The sequence below is a fragment of the Meira miltonrushii genome (assembly GCF_003144205.1).
Source record: "Meira miltonrushii strain MCA 3882 unplaced genomic scaffold FA14scaffold_5, whole genome shotgun sequence".
Taxonomy (NCBI): Eukaryota; Fungi; Basidiomycota; class Exobasidiomycetes; order Exobasidiales; family Brachybasidiaceae; genus Meira; species Meira miltonrushii.
The window spans coordinates 424,554-445,522 of NW_020289947.1; the positions used below are offsets into that span (position 1 = coordinate 424,554).

The 20,969-nt window shown below is 42.3% G+C and overlaps 8 protein-coding genes across 8 annotated transcripts; 3 read left to right on the forward strand and 5 right to left on the reverse strand.

The window, feature by feature from the left end:
• Nucleotides 1–678: 678 nt before the first annotated feature.
• Nucleotides 679–1,920, reverse strand: FA14DRAFT_157973 (PDT-domain-containing protein; the record flags this gene model as incomplete). The annotated part of the gene is made up of 1 exon (XM_025497931.1): nucleotides 679–1,920. One exon carries the CDS (start codon nucleotides 1,918–1,920, stop codon nucleotides 679–681), a length of 1,242 nt encoding a protein of 413 aa, XP_025352344.1.
• Nucleotides 1,921–2,357: 437 nt separating this feature from the next.
• FA14DRAFT_157974 (uncharacterized protein) lies at nucleotides 2,358–4,434 on the reverse strand (the record flags this gene model as incomplete). Its single annotated transcript, XM_025497932.1, has 5 exons — nucleotides 2,358–3,201; nucleotides 3,265–3,401; nucleotides 3,468–3,539; nucleotides 3,602–3,645; nucleotides 3,732–4,434. The coding sequence occupies 5 exons, from the start codon at nucleotides 4,432–4,434 to the stop codon at nucleotides 2,358–2,360; spliced, it is 1,800 nt and encodes a 599-aa protein (XP_025352345.1).
• Nucleotides 4,435–6,452: 2,018 nt separating this feature from the next.
• FA14DRAFT_168986 (MFS general substrate transporter) lies at nucleotides 6,453–8,675 on the forward strand (the record flags this gene model as incomplete). The annotated part of the gene is made up of 2 exons (XM_025500179.1): nucleotides 6,453–7,050; nucleotides 7,072–8,675. The coding sequence occupies exons 1-2, from the start codon at nucleotides 6,891–6,893 to the stop codon at nucleotides 8,673–8,675; spliced, it is 1,764 nt and encodes a 587-aa protein (XP_025352346.1). The 5' UTR covers nucleotides 6,453–6,890.
• Nucleotides 8,676–8,788: 113 nt separating this feature from the next.
• On the reverse strand, nucleotides 8,789–11,018 carry FA14DRAFT_162321 (camp-binding domain-like protein). The gene has a single exon (XM_025499538.1). The coding sequence runs from the start codon at nucleotides 10,638–10,640 to the stop codon at nucleotides 8,928–8,930; it is 1,713 nt and encodes a 570-aa protein (XP_025352347.1). The 5' UTR covers nucleotides 10,641–11,018; the 3' UTR covers nucleotides 8,789–8,927.
• A 421-nt stretch (nucleotides 11,019–11,439) lies between these two features.
• Nucleotides 11,440–13,393, forward strand: FA14DRAFT_162323 (putative aldehyde dehydrogenase). Its single transcript, XM_025499539.1, has 2 exons — nucleotides 11,440–11,486; nucleotides 11,689–13,393. The coding sequence occupies exon 2, from the start codon at nucleotides 11,737–11,739 to the stop codon at nucleotides 13,279–13,281; it is 1,545 nt and encodes a 514-aa protein (XP_025352348.1). The 5' UTR covers nucleotides 11,440–11,486; nucleotides 11,689–11,736; the 3' UTR covers nucleotides 13,282–13,393.
• On the reverse strand, nucleotides 13,045–16,284 carry FA14DRAFT_138591 (uncharacterized protein). The gene is made up of 2 exons (XM_025497063.1): nucleotides 14,136–16,284; nucleotides 13,045–14,075 (listed from the first exon to the last, which is right to left on the reverse strand). Exons 1-2 carry the CDS (start codon nucleotides 16,030–16,032, stop codon nucleotides 13,414–13,416), a joined length of 2,559 nt encoding a protein of 852 aa, XP_025352349.1. The 5' UTR covers nucleotides 16,033–16,284; the 3' UTR covers nucleotides 13,045–13,413.
• Nucleotides 16,285–16,828: 544 nt separating this feature from the next.
• On the reverse strand, nucleotides 16,829–18,018 carry FA14DRAFT_150194 (uncharacterized protein). The gene is made up of 2 exons (XM_025497428.1): nucleotides 17,575–18,018; nucleotides 16,829–17,505 (listed from the first exon to the last, which is right to left on the reverse strand). The coding sequence occupies exons 1-2, from the start codon at nucleotides 17,788–17,790 to the stop codon at nucleotides 17,137–17,139; spliced, it is 585 nt and encodes a 194-aa protein (XP_025352350.1). The 5' UTR covers nucleotides 17,791–18,018; the 3' UTR covers nucleotides 16,829–17,136.
• Nucleotides 18,019–19,366: 1,348 nt separating this feature from the next.
• On the forward strand, nucleotides 19,367–20,857 carry FA14DRAFT_157980 (uncharacterized protein; the record flags this gene model as incomplete). Its single annotated transcript, XM_025497933.1, has 1 exon — nucleotides 19,367–20,857. The coding sequence occupies one exon, from the start codon at nucleotides 19,367–19,369 to the stop codon at nucleotides 20,855–20,857; it is 1,491 nt and encodes a 496-aa protein (XP_025352351.1).
• Nucleotides 20,858–20,969: the final 112 nt, after the last annotated feature.

Sequence of the window (20,969 nt, forward strand, 5' to 3'; positions counted from 1 at the left end):
CCGTCTTCTTAAGTTGACATCATCTTTGGTGTGAATGCACTCAATAAACGCTAGAAACATATCCTTTGTGCATACTTCCGAGCTGTCTATACATGCAGAAATGACAATCATTCGCTCTACTATGCATACTCTGTGATATTCCGGTAACGACAAAGTGCGAGAATACCTTACCTCCTTCCACTCCGAGATTCATGGTTGATATTGCCAGAATCGCTCTATTGGTTCCGTCAGTATTTTGACATATGATGATGAAGACTGTCCGGGATTACTGTCACCTTCATTGCAATCTTTACAGGGTAGACATGACTTGTTGACTTGACTCGATCGCAAGATAGAGTCCTGTAAACCAGCATCAGTCAATGGAGATGGATGTTGCGTCGGTTCCTTGGGGCGTTGTTAGAGTAAGGGCAGCAAACACTTTACCATTATTTGATGATGAATGCGTTGCTTCTCTGGAGATGAAGTGAATGAGCACTTCCAATTCGCCTGTGGAATATAGATCCAGAGATGGCTCTCGATCCGTGTTCTAATACATGTCGGATGCATAGAGATTCTCCTTGTATAGAGATGAATTGATGTCCGACCAAGAATGATGCAACGAGAACGGGCATCGTCGGATATTCTCTCTTTTTGTCCGGGTATAATAGTTGATGGAATTTTTTCGCTTGCGTTGCCATCTCACACATACCAACGTCCAAGTAATTGTACCTTTGACTCTATCTTGTCGAGATGAAAGTTTGCATCTGTTTCACTTAAATACCGTTCGACTGCCCTTTCAAGCTTGGAAAACTTGATCGGCTCCGCTATAAGCTTTCGTCTTTTTCCGTCTGAAGTTTCTTTGCTCATAATTTCACCGGCACTGCTTTGACTTATTTCCATTTCTGCAAGGTAGGTGTAACCCCATATTCCTTCCGAACATGTATAATCTTCCTCTTCCACATTATTTAGGTCGTTGGACCGAATCGTAGACCGATCGACCTTTCGAATTTTGATGTCCAACGTTACGGGATCTGTATATTTTCCCGAATAGTCTGGATCATGCACATCTGTTCGACGAACAGAGTCCATAAATGTAAACAGGCTGTTATCACTTATGTTCTTTTCAGTGAGATGATAGATGAAGCGACAACGATCGACTGTTTTATTAGTGAACTTTTGATAGTTCTCCACAAACATTTGATCTTGCTTTATCCCCTGTGGCAATCTACAAAGAAGGAATCGTGTTGTATTTCCGTTGCTGTTTTGAATATTTCCAAATATCTCTACGAGATCGTATACATCGGCCTTTGTGCATACTTTGCTTGCAATACATGCTCTTAATCTCTCCAAAGATGATTCTCCACCTTCTGATGGGAGATTAAGGAGCTGCTGGGCTGCTTCTCCGGTAGAGTTTGATTCATGAAGATGTATATCTGCACGCATATGTTCCTTGATGAACTTTGAGCATTGTCCTAGTGCTTGTGGATGACTAGAAGTCTGATCAAGCTTTTGTAGATCCGACAGCTCTACTTGTTCTTTGTCTCCTTTCAATTTTGCCCAAACCTCTTTTGTGACTAAAAGTGAGTGTGAGACTGGTAAGTAAGCCTCAGCTACGATCCAAAATCTTGATGTAGATGCAAATGCATTGTGAAGGATACCATACGAATCCTGTACTGGTCCATTTGAGTTGTTTTCGAATGGCAAAAGTGCTAAACTGAATAGATTAGATTGTGCTGCTAGCTCTTGAGCTCCTTTGAAAGTTTCTCTTATTGACTTGCATGGCTTCAGGGCAACCTTTAGACTTTCACTCTTTCGTTTTCCCTTGTCATCTGAATACGTCCGATCAAAGTGTAAATTTGGTACTAGATCAAGAGACACTTGATGTGAATACGTTCCGGGCGGACCAAGGTAGTGTAGCACGATTGGCCTGTTGTCTGGCATCGTTGACGGGCCTCCTTCGATTGAAGCAACTTTCCCATTTGAATGCATATCTAGGTATGATGTTGGAGAAGATACCTTTGAATGCTTCTTTTGTGTTTAACCAACACGCAGGCTTAACACGCGTTTCTTCTTAATCTTATCGGCACCGCGGCTGTGTTTCTCTAATCTTATCGGTAGGGTAGGGTAATGACTGTAATTGGCTAAAGGTTCTTTTCTCTTTTCTGCTCCTTCCCATCATGTCAACGTGCAACAAAAGAATGTTCTATTCTTTTTTATTTCGTTAGAAAGAGTTGATGGAGACGGAAAAAGTACGAACAGCAAGATGGTTGGTACTGTATCTACACGATTAAAGGAAAAAAAGGAGTCTAAACTATATCCTGGAATGAGAGAAGGGGAAACGATCTTGAGTAGGGTTGCACAAGGATGAACCATACACATCACATTGCACGATATGAGCCTTCTTCGTATTCTTCACTGACCGCCTCGCTACTGTACTGCGTATTGCCATCTGCACGTGTTAATGAATTGGAAGATTGCATTGGCACCAATCGGCCAAGAGGTGTTCTACCATATTGAACCACTTCGACTTCGCCTGCAGGAGTGACTGATCCTGTCAGGTTCGATTGCGATTCTTTCTTTGGAACTTCAACAATCTTTTGTCCTTTTTCTGCTCCAATGTTTGCCATCTTTGCAATGTTGACGTTTGGCGTACTTGCTACTACGGCTCCCAAATAACGACTATCAGAAGTGCCCACGTCGGTATTAGAATTGTTTGGTACAAGAGTTTTCATTCGACTTGCAACGCCACCAGATTGACCATCACCCAAGAACATCTCTTTGAAATTAACTCTACGACCTGATTTTTCGTTTGTTGGTGTTGGTTCAGTAGACTCAAATGGAGTTGGCTGTAAAACACCACGAGTAGGAATGCCGAGTGGACTGGAGAACATAGATCGCTTTTCGCCATATTGACTTGCATCATCATCTTCCATCTCAAACCTTCTTCCGTCCGGTTCGACGGCCATTTGCGATTGTGTCATTGTCATATGAACTCCCGTTCCATCACCCTTTGGTCTCTTTTTGTATTCCTTTCGCATCAATCGTTTTACGACAGGTTTGGCTAACGATTGTGGAGCGTTATGAGAGGCAGCATCTATGTTGTTCTCTAACGAAAGACCCAGTTGATCTTGTGCAAGTTCACGTGCAATAGATGGACGTGCCATCAAAGTGACCAACAAAGAAGATGCCATGACTTGTCCGATAGGTAAGAAAGTGATTTGGCTAAAAGGGATCGACGGAAGGGTCAGTTAGAAGTCGCGAGATTAATCTTGTTTTGATACTCACAAGTGGAATTGATAGGGAATACTCAAGAATAAGATCATAGATGCGAGAGAGAGGGTGCAAGTTGCCAAGCATGTTTCAAGCGAAAGCAATAGCAAACGAGCAACGGCGTAACGAGTGTGGAAGAAAGGCGTTGACATCTATTGAAAGGTTAAATGAAGTCGTCAGCCGATGACAAATTATGTCTTTCATTAGGGTATACGCACCTTGCTCAATTGGTAAGACAAACAGAAACATAAACTGACATCCGTAGCAGCTAAGGAACAGAGCCATGTTGCCTGTTGAATGAATAAAAAAACAGTCAGCTCATCACTTAATTCATTCTGTCTGCTATACTCACAAACACGACGGAGAATTGCCATGGGATGGAATTCGGCTGGAAGGCTGAATAAATTCACCGTAAGGGGGACAGGAGGGCGTAAATCAGTAAAGGGTCCATGAGAAGAAACTCCTTTCAGGGGAATACTCACAATGCAAAGCTTGACCTTTGACATTTGCTGCACTACCTGAAGCAATAATCAAGCCAGCACTTGCAAAACCACCAAAGAACGTAAAAGCGATCATGATAGAATAAACGATAAAGATTGCAATGTTTTTATTGAATGCGAGCCATACACGATGAGCGTAATAGATTTGCACGATTCCCGTATTGATAGCGATACAGACCCAACTTGCACTGATTTGCCAACCGACAGTTAAAAGTGGAAAAGCGAAATCACCAAATTTTGCAACGTGAATTTCATATAAACGATCGATAATGACGGCAACTTGAAAGAGAGAAAAAAACAAAATTGAACCAACGGCCATTTGTAAAATTAACCTATCCGAACCTTTACGACCAAAACGTTCAAAATAATGCCAAATTTGCACAGCAAGAGCACCACCAAACAAAATTGTTAAAATACCACCAAAGAATACACCACTCAACAATTCAGCAAATTGTTTTGGCGTTTGAGGTGTACTACGAGCACCGCCTGAACCTGTATCGATTGTATCACCTGCTGCTTGAGCTGCATTTGCTGCTGAATCTGCACCACCTGAAACTTTTCCAGAAGTTTGTGTTGATACTTGTCGAACTTTAAACATTCGTATACTTTCATCTCCACCATGACAAAGTGTTGTTGCAATTGCCAACACAAACAACAAAATTAACCAATATCTTGTTTTTCCCATTTTTGTGATTTATTGTTGATGAATGAACGGTCCGTTCGAGGACAAAAATGGATGATAAAGATGAAAAAGAAGAGATGATATGAGAATATTGCCAAATGATTGGATCTTTATAAGATAACTTGAGAGGTTAGGGGTTGCTCCACTATCTTGAACAAGGGGAAAGGTAGAGATCCTTTTTTATTTTTTTGAGATTAAGGGGTGTCGCCAATTTGGATCTTGCTGCTTTTTATATCTTTCTTCAACATTTGAGCCACAGCAAACAGGGAAACACTCCACAAACAAGGGAAAATCAGGAGAATTCTTGAAATTATTTTTTTAAATGACGAAATTTCTTTTTTATGATCATGCTTTCTATGTTCGCACCTGATGTCAATTTGAAGACTTGTGCACACGATGAGAATATGAAAGCATACATCTTTTACACTTTTATTCATCATACGTTCAAGACAAGATCGAACGATCACCTTACCCCATAACTCCTGCCTCTTGGTTCTCGTCATCATGACGCTTCGATAGAGGGTCGTGCCTGTTTGGAAAGGATCATGTCCTCAATCACGTGACACACATCCGCGTAAGAATAGCCCGTATTGGCAACAGTGCGAAATCAAAAGCAAAGGACTTGACTGCTTTCTAATTGAATAAGATCAAAGACATGAAAGAGGACATCTAATGGTATAACCGCTCAGACTTAAGGATATTGACAGAAGATGCTGGCAATTTACACTCTGATGACACTTGACTGGTTATTTGAATTTGCCAAATAAACAAATACACTCACCACCCCCCGTCTTGCTTAGTCACGAATCAGAAGTCAATGTAATGTATATTAAATTGAAAACATATCAACGAGCACGTAATCAGAGAGCAAGTTATAGAAATAATGCCATCATAGCGTCTCGATCCACTTACCCCAGATCTTCATTACATTCATTAATCGTCATGCTTAATAAGACGTCATTAAGCTTTTTCTTTTTTCCATTTCCCGATCAGAACGTCCAAAACAGAATTCTTTGTAGTCGATCATCGGATATTTTGAGGGTCTAATAGCCGATTTGACAGGGTTTAGCGGGTTGAAAGAAGAGTTAATGTGTGGGGAAATAAAGTGTTATACCCCAAATCGGGTCTTTTAGTGAGGAACGAGGATGGCTTACACCGCTTTTCCGCTTTCGGATTAGACGGAGTGAAGTCCAGCATGATATTCAATTAAAAATGGATGACGATATGATGCAGTGCATTGCATTGAAACAGGATAATGCATGCAAAACATCAATTTCTCGCTTGGCGGGCTGAAGATTACGTATGCAAAATGCACATTCGCAATTCTCTCACTTGGATCGCACTAGCACATAACACGCCCGTATGTGCAGCAGCAGCGCGCCGTTTCAGTCAGGTTTCCTTCTATCCGACCGGCGCTGCAATGTAGCACGGCGATTTCAATTGTGCTAGGTCTTGAGTGCATTTCTTCTACACCACAGACGCACTACGCGCACGCATGCTACAATGATTTAGCGTGAGAGGTAATAAAACACCTGCTCTTCTTGCGCCTGCTGCGCCTAACTGCAAACGCGTTTCGCGACCAATTCTCCCTATCTCTGCTTTTTTGCCAAGCGTCTCTTCCGCCACAGCGGAAAGTAAAGTCGGTTTTACACGATCCGGGCGACTGCCCTCTGCCCATGCATCGACTCGGTTACTACTTTGAATGATCTGCACGTCAATATCATACCTGAACAAATCTTGTGCTGAAAAAGCAGTCTCATGCAAACTTGTGCTGCTTGAATCCCGCTTGTAGTGCTTTTTGTATCCCTTTTACTGGAACTGCATTCCCATTCCGCAAACACAGCCTGAATGCCTAGAAAGGATCCAGGCTTTGTGCATTAGAAGCACTTTTCACTGGCCCAGGTCCAAATCACACGAGAGCAAGGGCTAGATGCTACCCGTTTAGAGTGCACTTACTCCTCCCAATATTTTAAGGCTATTATCCTTTGTGTTACCGCAAAAACAAATTCATTTCCTTGGCGGCTAAATCTAGGCGCCGCGCATATGAACGGTGTACAAAAATCGGACGAATTTCTCTCTTCCGTGCTAAAGTACCCGTTTTCCCTCTTCTTTGCCAAAAGTAGGTACGAATACCTTTTCACACAGGTAACGGGTACCATTCTACTCTCTGCCACCTAATTCCCTCTCCCAAACTAAAGAAAATTTTCAGCCTTTCTTTTTTTTCATTGGCTGATATCATCCCACTTTTTATGCAGCCTTCTTATAAGAGGCTCATTCTATCCATCTCGCATCTTTGTTCCTGACTTTATCATCACCAACTATACCCCTATATCCTCTCCTCCCTTTAACACAAACTTCTCATCGTCATACATACTTGTATACGGTGACTTGTTCTTGTTAATAGTAGAGGAAGATACTCAAGCTTAACAACTTTCAAACACAAACACACTTCTTTCATCATGAGTTCGCAAGTGGTTCCCGTCCGTGAAAGCGACCCTCAGACAGGCGCAACAAACGCTGATGCCCACGTCAACCGCCGTTCATCAGAAGAAAAGAAGAACCCATCAACAAACGGAACAGAGGCCGAAAAGAAAGATGATCCATTAGATCACCCAAAAGGTGAACTGATCGATCCAGAAGATTTGGGCAAACGTCTTGAAGCTTCTGGTGTCTCAGATGCATACGAACGTAAAGTGTACATCTTGAACCGAGTCATGAACGAACATATCGGAATGGGAAAATTCCAATGGGCTCTTTTCTTATTGTCCGGTTTCGGTTGGTTCGTTGATAATCTATGGCTTCAAGGTGTTGCAATCATCTTGCCTGCCGTTCAACGTGAATTCGGTAAAACACAAATTCAATGGATGACTTTTGCCCTTTATATCGGTTTGATCATCGGTGCTGCCGGTTGGGGTATTTTGGCCGACATTGTAGGTCGTCGTCTTGCTTTCAACGCTACTTTGGCTTTGTCCGGTATCTTTGGTATCGCTGCAGGTGGTGCACCCAGCTTTGTCGGCTTGGGTGGTTTGTTGGCCGCTTTGGGTGTCGGTTTGGGTGGTAATTTGCCCGTCGATGGAATGTTGTTCTTGGAGTTCATTCCAGGTGACAAGCAATACCTTTTGACGTTATTGTCCGTCTTTTGGTCTTTGGGTCAATTATTCGCATCTTTGATCGCTTGGGCCTTTATCGCAAACTACACATGTCAAGGAAGCAATGTTGAAACATCGGAGCAATTCAGAGAATACGGACGATGCAATGCTGCAGACAATATGGGATGGCGTTATACATTCTACACTTTGGGAGCAGTTACGTTCGTCATGTTCCTCTGTCGTTTCGCTGTTTTCCAATTGCCTGAATCACCTAAATTCTTGGTCGCTCAAGGTCGTGATGCAGAAGCCGTTCGCACCCTTCGTGAAATCGCACGTCGTAACGGAAAGGAATTAGGTGACGAGGTGATCAGCGTGAGCATCTTGCGCTCTGCTGCAGGCGAAGAAGTTGGTATGGACGAGGAAGCCGATCTTCCTGAAGACAAGCGTGGATTCGTTGGTTTAGCTCACTCTTTGATCGCTGTTCCAAGACAATTGGGCAAAGCAGTCAAAAACTTCCGTATCAGCAATTTGAAGCCAGACGTGAAACACATTACACCTTTGTTTGCCGGAAAAGGAATGGCGTTGAACACAACTTTCATTTTTATGCTTTGGGCTTTCATCGGTTTGGCATACCCACTTTTCAATGCCTTCTTGCCTCTTTACCTGCAAAACAAACAATTGGACACAAGTGCTACTACGGTCAGTCAAACTTACTCTGAATACGCTTATATTTCCATTTGTGGTGTTCCAGGTTCGATCATTGCTGCATGGATGGTAGATTTGCCCAGATCAGGACGTCGTGGTGCTATGGCAATTGGTACTTTGTTAACTGGTGTTTTCGTTTTTGCCGGTACAGGTGCACCAAATCGTGCCGCTTTCCTTGCTTTCAATTGTTTAGAAGCATGTTTCCAAAATATCATGTACGGTGTTTTGTACGCATACACACCTGAAGTTTTCCCTGCTCCTCATCGTGGAACGGGTGATGGAATTGCTTCTTCACTAAACAGATTGTTCGGTCTTTTCTCTCCTATTATCGCCATTTACGGAGCAACCGTTCCAAACGCACCCGTTTATACCTCTGGAGCTTTGTTCTTGTTCTGTGCCGTTTTGATGTGCTTCTTGCGCGTTGATTCACAGGGAAAGACTGCTCTTTGAGAGAGAGAAAAAAAGAAGAGGAACAAGGCTTGTCTTCTCAATGTCAATCTTTGACATTTGCTACTTTTCGGGTTTGGCCGATTAGAGAGTACCTTTTGAGTTTTGTTTTTTCTGTGTACTTCATCTCATTTTAAAAAAGTAATTCTATATCTTGTTATCAAAAATATGTCTGTCTGAGCAAATAATAGCGAGAAAAAAAGGGATAACATTCGTAGAAACTCTTAACATACATGACACGATCTCCTAGCAACTTCAACTTCTTGGAGGTATTTCTATTGATGGTGCAGGAGCAGGAACAGAACCGAATGGACTTGCACCTAATCCGCCAACCCAACGTCCCATGCTACTTCCCGATCGAGGATCAAGACCTCCTTCAACGACATCATGCGGACTTGGTCCAACATCCGAATTTGAAGCATTGATTGCGGCTGAAATATTAGATGGCAAAGTAGTCGTTGGATCGATTGCCGAACCACTTCCTGTGGATGAAACTGATCCATCACGACTATTGCTTCCGTAATAATGCGTTGATGCATGTAATTCCATCGTACTTGCCAAAGATCCGACCAATCGCTTAAATGCCGATTCGGATAAAACGGCCACTCTAACTTTTCCAGAAGTTGCGGTATCCGCAGGTGGTTGAGTAGCAACGATTGAGGCAGCACGAGGTGCATTATTGAGCAAAGCCAATTCACCGAAATATTCTCCCGTTACCAATGTACCACAATCATCTTCTGGTGCACTTGGATCTCTACGTTTTCGTACGCTAACGATTCCATCAACCACGATAAAGAATTCCGTTCCTCTTTCACCTTGTTCGATAATACGTTCACCGTAATTGTAATCACGGAATTGCAAAGCATCAGCCAATTTGGATAATTTAGCAGAATCCAGTGTTTCGAATAGATGAACGCCTCGCAAGAACTTTTCTAGTTGTCCACGTTTCTTTGCATTCGTTTCCATCAAAATGCTTCGGAATGTGACACGATCTAAAGCCCAAAGGACACACTTTGACGTAGAGACAATACTTGCTGCACGAGGTTGGAGGTACAATAATGCCAATTCACCAAATGCATCAGATGGACCATAAGTCACTTTATGATCTCCCAACGTTGCACTCAAGTTTGTTCCTGGTACGATTGTATTACCGAATTGAGTAGTTGCGGGACCTTCGGAATCCGTGCTTGCGATACTGCCAACGCTACCACGGCCTGGTATACCACCTGGAACGCCAAAGCCATTTTCTGCACCTCCAGCTTTAACATAAACATCCAAAGATCCACTTTCGACAACATAAAAGAAATCTCCTTGATCACCTTGTCTGATAACAATCGTATTTGGATCACAAGTTACTTCTTTCATTGCTAATAGTACGTCCCTTTCTTGTTCTTCATCCAAATTGCGGAATAATAAATTATTTTGAATTGAAGTACGAATTCTTTGCATTTGTGAATCACTTTTTGGAATTACAGTCTTTTGCAAAGGTTCCGTTAGTGATGGTGTAGAAGCAGGTGATCCTGAAGCGGGTGCTAACGATTCAGCACTAACACTTGTCCTTCTTGCAAAGTTGTAATTTGCTGGAGGTGCAAATGTACCGGCCGCACTTTCAGCAGTAAAAGGTGTGCCTGTTCCTGTTGCAGGCGTGCCAAAAGTTGATCCTGTTGAAGGTGAGAATGGATTGGAAGTGGAAAATGTAGAAGATGCTTGTGCCATTGGCGTATCTTCCAAAGATGATGATTGAGAAGATGAATTTAGTCCTGAACCCGATCGACCTGCAGCAGCAGCGGCAGCGGCGGCTGTTGTACCTAGATTACCATTTGCAGCCAAATAACGTTCTTCACGTAACTTTGCAGCGAACCAATCAGCACAAAATTGTAAAGGATCTCGTGGTTGATGACGAGAGACGTCTCTATTCAATTCGTTGAGTATGGCAGCATAGTCGGATGGTAAAGAGGGATTAGGCATTTTTGCTATACGAAGCAGCCGAGAGATGGTAATCGATCTTTGGTGTTGATTGGAAATGAATGCCTCTATGATGGTTATTGAGAAAGGGAGGAATGGGAAGAATAGTGTAAAAGGATGATGATTGTAAAGTCAATGCGAGAAATGGATGGATTGCAAGGCTTAAGGCAGAATATCAGTGTACACTCCAACACTATCCGCCTTCCCATTTGCACGCACACACACAAGACCTATTTTGGGTTCACTTGCTTGCTCTCCCCCTTTGGGACACGCGATTCTATTTCTTCTGTCGATCTGCCTTAAACGCGCTCAAACCCCCTTGTGGATTTACAGCGCGACAGTAACACCACACACACACACACACACACACACACGCATTCGGTATCCCAAATGCAGAAAGGCAAAAGGCAAAACAAATGTTGATTAAATTGCAAACAGATTGTGGCGCTTTTTAAAAACGATCCTATCTACGTAAGAGGCTTCTAATGTTGATCTGATGTACAGAAGAAAAGATAACGTGATTGATTGAATGAGCGGTTAAAAGGTTGCAGCGTATCGCGCATTTCGCACGGACATAAAGCGTTCTAGTCTAATTTGTGATAAAATTCTCATTCGTTTATACTTGCCACGGCTTCACTTTCAATTCTTGTTTTCTTCTCTTATCACGAGCATTCCATACCGCCCTTAATGTCACAGATTGTATTACGATCTTTACGACAGGCAGTATATAAACCACCTATCCGTTTAAGAGAAACAACGAGAAATTTTCAGCAACTTGCAAAGCCTTATTTAACACACTCACCAGCAAGGCAGGCGCATTCATCATTCACGTCTCTTCCACATAAGAAAGTGAGTATCACAGCAAATCATTTCTTTATTTCGATGATGAAGAACATCAATATCCACATGAACAATCCAACACGTACTTGATACATTCAAAGAATGTATATGTGCCGAGACAAGCGATTAACCAGACTCTGACAATAAGAGAAGAAAAGCTATTATCATTTAGGACATTCAGACTGACAAACACGAATCCTTTCTTCCTCAGAACTACAGCATCGATCTTGCAGCACAGGCTTCCCTACAATCTAGCAACATGGCAGCCATTACAAACACAAAAGCACCAAAGCCTACTTTGTTTATAGACGGACAATGGACACATTCTTCTTCCGGACAGAGTAGACCAACGATCAATCCATTTGACGCATCAATCATCACGCATGTCGATGAAGCAAATGCACAAGATGCCGAAAGAGCAATTCAATCTGCACGCAAGTTCCAGGATACATCTGATTGGTCTTCAAGAACGTTCGCTTCTCGTGCACCTTTGTTGAAAAAGATTGCTGAATTGTTACAAAAGAATAAGGCGGAATTAGCAAAGATTGAAACGATCGATACAGGAAAAACGATTGGAGAATCAGAGATCGATATTGATGATGTTACGGCGGTTTTTGAATTTTATGCTGAAGAAGGAATAAAATATGATAAACCCAAAGTGATCACAGGTAAAGGAATACCTGATACAGTAACCAGTCAAGTAACAAAGGAGGCCGTAGGAGTTTGTGTGTTAATCTCACCTTGGAATTATCCTTTGTTGCAAATCTGCTGGAAACTTGCGCCTGCATTGGTTGCAGGAAATAGTTGTATCGTGAAACCTTCAGAAGTGACACCACTCTCAACAATTTATCTACACAAGCTCATGCTGGAAGCTGGAGTTCCTCCTCAGGCAATTCAAATATTGACGGCTGGTGGACAGAGTGTAGGCCCAACGCTAACAACGCATCCTTCAGTGGATCTTGTAAGCTTCACAGGTGGACTTGCAACGGGAAGATCGATCATTCGCAGTTGTGCAGAAACGGTGAAAAGATGCTGTGTTGAATTAGGAGGAAAGAATCCAAATGTGATCTTTTCGGATGTTCCTTTGGATATTGCTATTGATATGGCTTTAACTGCAGTCTTTGTTCATTCAGGTCAAGTTTGCAGTTCGGGCGCTAGGCTGATCATTGAAGATAAAGGATCGTTTGCAAATGATGTCGTTGCAGGCGTTGTTGAACGTGCTCAACAAATCGTTCTAGGGAATGGATTAGAACAGGGTACGGAATGCGGACCTCTAGTCTCTGCTGCTCATTTGGAAAAAGCAAAAGGTTTTATCGAAGTTGGAAAATCAGAAGGAGCAAAATTGCTTTGTGGCGGTAAACAAGCGGAAGATCCTAAATTGTCAAAAGGATACTTTTTCCTGCCAACTGTATTCGACCAATGTGATCGATCGATGAAGATCGTACAAGAAGAAACATTTGCACCTATCCTTACCGTTGAAAGGTTCAAAGCAGGCGATGAAGAAAGAGCAATCTTTTTGGCAAATGATACGAATTATGGTCTAGCTGCCGGTATTCAAACAGCCGATAAAGATCGATCGCTAAGGATAGCAAAACGTTTACGACATGGTACCGTTTGGCAAAACACATTTGGAGCTTATACACCAAGAGCTGAATGGGGAGGATTTGGATGGAGTGGTAATGGACGTGAATTGGGCAGTCATGGTTTGGACGAGTACGTTGAATCGAAACACATTTATGCAGAGAAGGATCTAGGCATGATGGGATGGTTCCAGGATAGACGTAAAGCAAAGGCTAAGCTTTGAGCAAAGGGGTTATTTATATTTTTCACTGCAGTATATCTTTGTAATTAATCTTTCGCAAATCTTTCAGTAATACATTGGGGTTGTTTTTACTAATATACATCAAAAAGCGTCTTTTCAGCCTTTCTTCTCTATTCAGCGTCGAGATTGTCCGGGCAGATTAACAGCAGCAACACTTGTAGAACTTGATAAGTGACTGTAGTATGAATTGAAGTTCAATCTCGTTGCCAAGTCACGGACGACTAAATTGGAATGTTTCTCCAATTTACCAATGATCATCTGCGTTGAAGATTGGAATTTGGCATGATTAGACTCGAGTCGGTTCTTGATATTCTCCAAAGATGAAGCATCAATTGGTGCTTTTCTGGATGCCTGAGATGTCAAAGATGGCGTACCTGGTCGTGAACTACTGTTGACAGGTGTAGAGGTGCGGTTCTTGTTTCCGCTCAAATCTGATCTTGCTACTTGATCAACGATATAACGAGCAAGATCTTCGATAGCCAAAGCGAACGCTAGCATTGTATCCAAATTTGCCTTGACTTCAACGGCTAATTGATCATTAGGTGCACGTCTACCGGAAGAAGAACTAGTCACACCACGCAGCATGATCTTTGATATCAAAGTGTTGAGGTATGCACGATGCGTCGAAATCAACTCGTCCAGATCCATCAGTCTGTTCTTGTGATTGGCTTGTGTTGAGAATAATTGAGTTAAATCGTTCCATGAATATTCAACCACCTCCAAATTCACAAAGCCTTGCAATTGTTTCACAAAGTGAATCTGTTCGCCAAGATTGCCTAAAGCAACATGAGCCTGTCGTACCAAAGCGACATCACCAGTTTGGCCTTGCATCGCACTTTGCGGTTCTATGGTTGCCCTTCGTGCCAGAGCTGCCTTTTTGAGTGTTCGAGGTTGAATTCTTCTAAGCATATTTGCAGCCAAAAGCAACTTTTCCCATCCACTACCCAATGCCAATTCCACCCTTTTCACCTTCCAAAGATGATTAAAGATAATCTGATAGCCAAGCATTGCATGATTGTCCAAAACCGTGCTCACAGGCTCATCTACGCGATATTCCAGCGTAAAGCTATCCCAACCAAGATCTCCTTCGCTGAAATCAAGAATACGAGCGTCCAATCGACCAACGATATCAACGTCATCGTATTGACTATTGGATCCGCGAATGGAAGTTTCAAGTGAAGCGGTAAGATTGTGCCGAAAGAGCGAAGATGCAGGCTTGTCCAACGAAGGTCCAATAGACTCCATCAAAAGATCCGTAAAGTCTCCCTTTGTGAGCATGAGGTAATCCTTTAAAGCTCGAAGATGTGCCATTAGCTTATACTTGCCGATAAAGATGTCCAATAAACGTGTGCTTGCCGAAGCATATGCCTCATCGATCGTACGTTCCAAGCCAGGTAGATTAGCGTACCGCAGAATAGCATTACCTTCCTTCCTTTGGGAAGCCTTGGTGGCTACCCAATCTGCATCATCACAGCTAAATCGAATGAAATTTAAGCTCTTTCCTGTACTGAATATCTTTCGTCCAAAACTTTCCCGGATGAAGCTGGGCAGCATTTCGGTACGGAAGCGGAACTGATTTTGCCACAAAGATGAAGGAGGCGCCATGTGGTGATCTTGCGAAGTGGACATGTACAAGGCACTGTTCAAGTCTTCACCCGTCGGTCCCCAAGTGGCTTTAAGATCTTTGTTTGCCTCGACGAAAAACTCTTCAAATGGATCTTGCAACTCGCCTTCAAAGATCCATAATGACAGCGCATGAAAGAACGGTTTGGAGACCTGATCGAGTATCTCAGCGGTGAATTTGCGGATCAATGGGTCTCCATGAAAGGTATACGAATGAATAAGAGACACAATCGCTCCACCGTGGGCGTCTTGACAACCTTCGATTATCGTACTGATCAATCGCATACGCAGAGTAACTTCTTCCGTCCAAACAGATATCCGACGAAGTGTTAAACCTTTTTGGTCATTGCCATCTGTTTCAACATTGTTCATTTGTGCCTCCAGGATAGCCACAAGACGGTAATAGTCTGTCAATTCCGACAAAACAAAATGACACAGCGACTGCATGATGAGTCCAGTACCTTCTTTTTGTGAAAATTGACGATGAAATTCATCTATACGTTTGTATAGCCTTCCAAGTTCTGCAACTCGATGAATCAAATGCTTTGTTGGGTGTGAAATCAGATGTTCTGAATCTTGAGAGAATTTCACCTTTACGATTCTTTCCGCTTCTCGCGTCTCTCCCATCTCATTCGAAGCCGGCAAGAGAACATCTTCGAAGCCGACATATTTTCCATTGATACCTTGTAATAAATAGATGATATCTCGCATCAATTCTGCTTCTGAGATAGGCACTTGACCTCGTTTCTCTCTCCATCTTTGCAAGAGCATGGCTTTGGGCAGCATCTTTTCATCTGTCGTCAAGTTCAGGGCTGCTAATCCATTCGTTATCGCTGCTTCCTGATTCGCATTATTTGCGGCTGAAGTGGATGGGGCCAGCGGCGCCTTTGTTTCAGCCTCGTTCGAGCTTGCATGTTTAGTCGCTCCATTTTGTTTATCAGTCTGAAAGGTCTGTGCCGAATCAAGCTTTGGTGTTCGTTGTCGATAAGGAACGGAATTCTGTCCATGTGATACGAGTCGATTCGTGAAAGCAAGTTCCTGAACTAGCTCTAATAGGCCATTCACTTCGCGAGAAAGGCCAGGCTGTTTTTTCATTTTGGAGACCAGCATTTCCAGTCTTACGGCCGAACCCTGTCCTCCATCAAGATCATGTTTGGTCAATTTACGTCTTAGAGAGGTAACCAATTGACCTTGATCCAGCTTTTGGGTTCCATCTTCTTTCTCGTTTGCGAGTATGTCCTCAACCGTCTCAACCAATTCAGATCGCCATGCATCCCTTTCTTCGACCTTTTTTCTATCAACTTCTGATCGTCTTGGCCTTGCAGATGGAACGGAAGCATGTACAAGATCTTCCAACCTTCTTCTCCTTGAAGAAGTAGAAGCAGATGTATGTTGTACGCGTGAAGATGAAGAAGCCATAGAAGCAACCGAAGAAGGTCTTCTAACATTTTGTGCAGTATGCAAAGATGGTCTCGTCGTATTCAACGAACTTCCCGGCAAAGGAGGTGGTGACATGATTCCTGTCCGCCTTGCTTTTGCCTCTGTTCCACCACGTATGCTACCGCCTGTTGTTGAAGTCATCTTGCCTTCTTGTATGCGCCGCCGACCAGCAACAAATGACGATGATGATGATGAATAAAAAGCAGCGTGTTGGATACCCAACTCACGCGTCTTTGGTGTTGGTCTCAAAAGCAACTTTTCCCTTCTTATCGGGAGGAAGGGAGGGAGGAAGAGTACAGTAAATGCGCGTGAAGTGTACGCGTATAGACTTTAAAGTGAGAGAGAGTGTTCTACTCGGCCAGGGAGTCGGGCAGAATACGTTGGATTGCTCTCCAGTCGATCCTTGGTAAGATCTCAAGGCTTCTTAGCAGTAATAGAAGATGGCAACCAGACAATTGCAAACAAAAACATTACAGGACGAGCGATCATTTGGATTAGCGTGAGGAATATATGGTATAGTACAATGCACAGATAATAAAGAAAAGACTGAGCAGCCTAGAGACAAAAGACAAAAGAAAAGGGGGAAAAAGATCCAAGGTATGGTCCACAGATAGATTTAAAGAGTATAGCTTTGCGAGCGGGCAATAGAGCGAATTGAGTTGTACAGCAGCGACCATAAGCAAAGGCAAAAAACAAAAGATTTGCATCGTGGAATCTTGTGTGTGTAAAATGAGAGTGGAGTGGATTGTGATGTGTGCAGCAACAACAACAATCTTACATCACAACACATTTGCTTGGTTCAGGTTCCGGTCCACCTTCGGTTGTATCACGTTCAGTTTCGCCTAACATGAGCTCAAACACTTTTGCAACGTTAACGTCATGTCTTGCACTAGTTTCAACCCAAGCGCTTTTGAGTTGTTTGGCTAATTCTTTTCCTTCTTCTTCGCTAACCTGTCTTTGAACGTGTAAATCACTCTTTGATCCAACAACAACACATGGAATATGTTCAGTTCCGGTGTAATTTAAGATTTTGTCGTAAACGGTTTGGATCATATCGAAACTGGCACGAGATGCGATGGAGTAGACTAGAACGTAGCCATGAATGCCGATAGCATGTTTTGAGTTCAAGATGGAGTATTCGTCCTGGATGTGAGAGGGGAGGGGGGTGTCAGTACGGTAGATGATACTTTGGAATTGCTATCATACACTCACCTGTCCTGCAGTGTCAATGATATCGCAATTATATGTCCGTCCTTTGAATTTGATACTCTTTGTGAATGTAGCCTCGATTGTAGGATAATAAGAATCAACAAAAACGTTATCCATATAACGAACGATCATTGTTGATTTACCAACACTTCTTGAACCCAAAACTGCGAATTTACGTTTAACTTCATTTCCTGTATTTGATGTTGGTGCTGATGCCATGTTGGGGAAGAGATGTGTGATTAAAGTTGACCTACTAGCAAAATGAGGTCGATGAAAGAGTAGGAGGAGAAGTGGTAAAAGGTAAAATGTAAGAGATGACCAATAATAATTATAATTTGTCTTTTTTACTCTACTTAACGTATGTATTTTTCTCCGACGAATCAAAAAGCACAGTGAACAACAGCTGATGCCCTCCCTTTTAATTGAACAACTCCGCGTTTAAAGGGCTGAAAATTGAACCGCTCGCTAGAGGCATACTACAGTGTATGAATGCAATTTAGATGATGCATTGTGTGCAGTGCATTCAACATACAACCCAAGCGCGCACTCAAGCACATACACACACACACAACATTCAATTCTACCGTGCCAGACCGGCTCCGGCGTGTAAGCAAGCATGTGTGCATTTAATAAAGCAATACAACTGATCAGCAGCAGCACATCCACGCGTCAATGGTTTTGTATTGTTAAGTACGGAAATGGTACCCCCACTTTGACATTCGTATTGGATGCGGAACGGATGAAAAGAGAAAGAGAGTGTTACTCTTTGATTATATTATGATGCTATATATATTTCCGTCTTTCTTTCTATTCTGCAAGGAACATTGAATCTCTACTTTACGCATGCGTTCAAGATAGATAGACTTCCTTTCAACATAACGGCAAGGGGTCATATCTTATCTATCATTGCTTATCAAAGTGAGACAGGTTGCTATAGAAGGTGTTATCTCTATCATACAAAGAGAAGCCATAGAATGAAGCCACTTTTTGTATTCCACGTGATGATACTGAGATTACCGGCTAAACATCAATTCATTCATATTCATTACGGTCCGGTTCCTGAGAATGTTTAAAGACCGCAAATGACCGCAAATGAGAACTCTCTCAATTCTTTTGGAAGTGAACTTTGATGACCTCAGCATGCTATTAATCAGTGCATATCCTTTTCTCAACCAACGGGAATGATGTTATGAAGTAAGAGATTGAGGATACGGTTGTTTGTCCACGTTGAACGGCGTCTTAGAATTGCTGTTAGCGCCTGAATTGGGCGTTGCAAAAGGTTTACACTGTTGTTATGCCGTAAAAGGGCGTAAAAAGAAAAGCGCCAATGTCAGTGTGAATGGGCGTTAAAGTGCATAACGCTAAGAGGCTACATACCCCATACAAAAGAACAGGAGGAGAACAAAAGGAGGAGTTTTGAGTTTAATTCACATGGTAAAATGAATAGATGGAATGACAAAATGAAGTAACTCAAAAGCGCTCCTTTGTCTCTTTTTCAATGTCCGATCATCAAGCAGCCTCTCTCTCTGTTTCCTGTTTGTGTTCGGCGTTCGATCTTTGCATTTAGACAGAGGAGATTGAAATAAATGGCATCTCACAGCCTTTTGCGGTACACAATTCAAGAATGATGATTTAACCGGTATGCAATGACTTCATTTCCCCCTTCTCCTCTTGTCGGCGTCACAAAAGAAAGGGAGAAACAGTATAAAGTGCACTTTTGCATTCATTGCATCTAGTTTTTCACCCTTTTGTCATCCTATCCTCTTCATCATCATCATCGAATCAATCGACAAAGATGTCTATCCTCAGTCCTCCTTCGAAACCATCAAAATGGCGTTTATCAAACAGACTCAGCAAAAGATCATCAGAGGCTACAATGTCAGAAATTCGATTCAGTCCAATCTCCGATCCAAACAAAATTCCACCTGAAAAGATGAGTAGTTTGATCGGTTATTCTATCAATCCTGCATTTTCAAATGTATTCACAGGATCAAGAACAAATGAAGCAATTCTATCAACAATTGCATCGACTGATTTAACAAAATTACAAAGAAGACCACGTAAACCTTCAGTGAATGATGAAGCAGCATTATATCAAGCAATTCGTCATCTTTCCGAAATAGGATCAAAGGATGAATACAATCTTACCATGCAAGAATTATATGCATGGAGAACGGCAGTAAATATTGCTTATATGACATTCACAGAAGATGGCGTAGTTCCACTTGCTTCATTTGAAGATATGTCAAAACCTGCTGCTTCTCCCTCAACAAAAAAGCCATCTTTGGCAAAAAGTAAATCATTCAATATTCCACGTAAGCCTGTACCTTCTTCATCCGGCTCGATTCCAGAATTGCCACACGATTTGAGCAAGAATCTCAACTCACGGCACAAAGCACCAAGAAAGTATAGCTTACCGACAAGTGGACATAATCCTTTGATTCATTCACCCAAATTACGATCTGGTTTGCCAATCGGACAAATGCATGCATTAAAAGTAGATACAAACGTCAGTCCAGGTTCTTACTTTGGACCTAATGCAGCAACAGATTGGACAAGATCACCAATCAAACCGAATGAGAACAGCATCATTCAATCACCTCTTGGTACTTCAAGTACGTCAACCTTTGATATGAACGAATGGTCAATGGTAACGCCAAGGGCCAATACAACAAAATACCCAAGAACGAGTTCAAAGGATGCCGTGTCACAGCTAGCATACATCTCTGAATCTGGAGAAATGTTCAACAGATTCACAAGGGAAGAATGTGGAACAAGTAAATTGAAAGGAATACCTGACGTAAGTGGAGAGATGGAAAAGACGTACACATATAGCGATTATGGTGATGGTGATGATGGTGATGGTCGTTCATCTTTAGACCATTCAAATCCAACGAATTCCGATCATTCAAGTCCAAGAACTGAAGAAGCACATCTACAGCAATTAGGGTTGTCTTTAGGTACCAACACGCAAAAGAGCCCTCAATATCATCATCATCATCAAATGCCAAGTCCAAGTAAAACACACAACAGTGACTCAAAACAACAACCTCATCCTCCTCCTGCTCCTCGTATTCGCGTTCCACTCAATACAAAACGTTCATTCCAAGATCAACGTTGGGCACCCGGTTCTCGTGATCGCATTAGTGCGCAAGACGATAGCGATGATGATGATGACTATCTCGTCTATTCTACAACCAAAAAGCCAATCCGTAAAGCTTCACAGACAAGAAAGAATGATATGCTAGGCATGTTGGACTTCTTATCAAGTGGTCCTCCCGAATAATTAACTCTGTACTCATTCTCTCTTTACATACATATACCCCCACCACCTTTCTTTGTTGATTGTTGTCTATTACTGCTACTCTCTCTCGTTAATTGGTACTTTTATTTTACTG

Excerpts from the sequence above, each read along its gene's own strand:
- FA14DRAFT_150194 (XM_025497428.1), bottom strand. The coding sequence starts at position 17,790 with ATGGCATCAGCACCAACATCAAATACAGGAAATGAAGTTAAACGTAAA. Across the intron at positions 17,506-17,574 it reads TCATTGACACTGCAGGACAG|GACGAATACTCCATCTTGAA; the intron begins GTGAGTGTATGA and ends TCTCACATCCAG.
- FA14DRAFT_162323 (XM_025499539.1), top strand. The coding sequence starts at position 11,737 with ATGGCAGCCATTACAAACACAAAAGCACCAAAGCCTACTTTGTTTATA.
- FA14DRAFT_138591 (XM_025497063.1), bottom strand. The coding sequence starts at position 16,032 with ATGCTGGTCTCCAAAATGAAAAAACAGCCTGGCCTTTCTCGCGAAGTG. Across the intron at positions 14,076-14,135 it reads GGCAACCATAGAACCGCAAA|GCAATCTTGGCGAACAGATT; the intron begins GTGCGATGCAAG and ends ATGTTGCTTTAG.
- FA14DRAFT_162321 (XM_025499538.1), bottom strand. The coding sequence starts at position 10,640 with ATGCCTAATCCCTCTTTACCATCCGACTATGCTGCCATACTCAACGAA.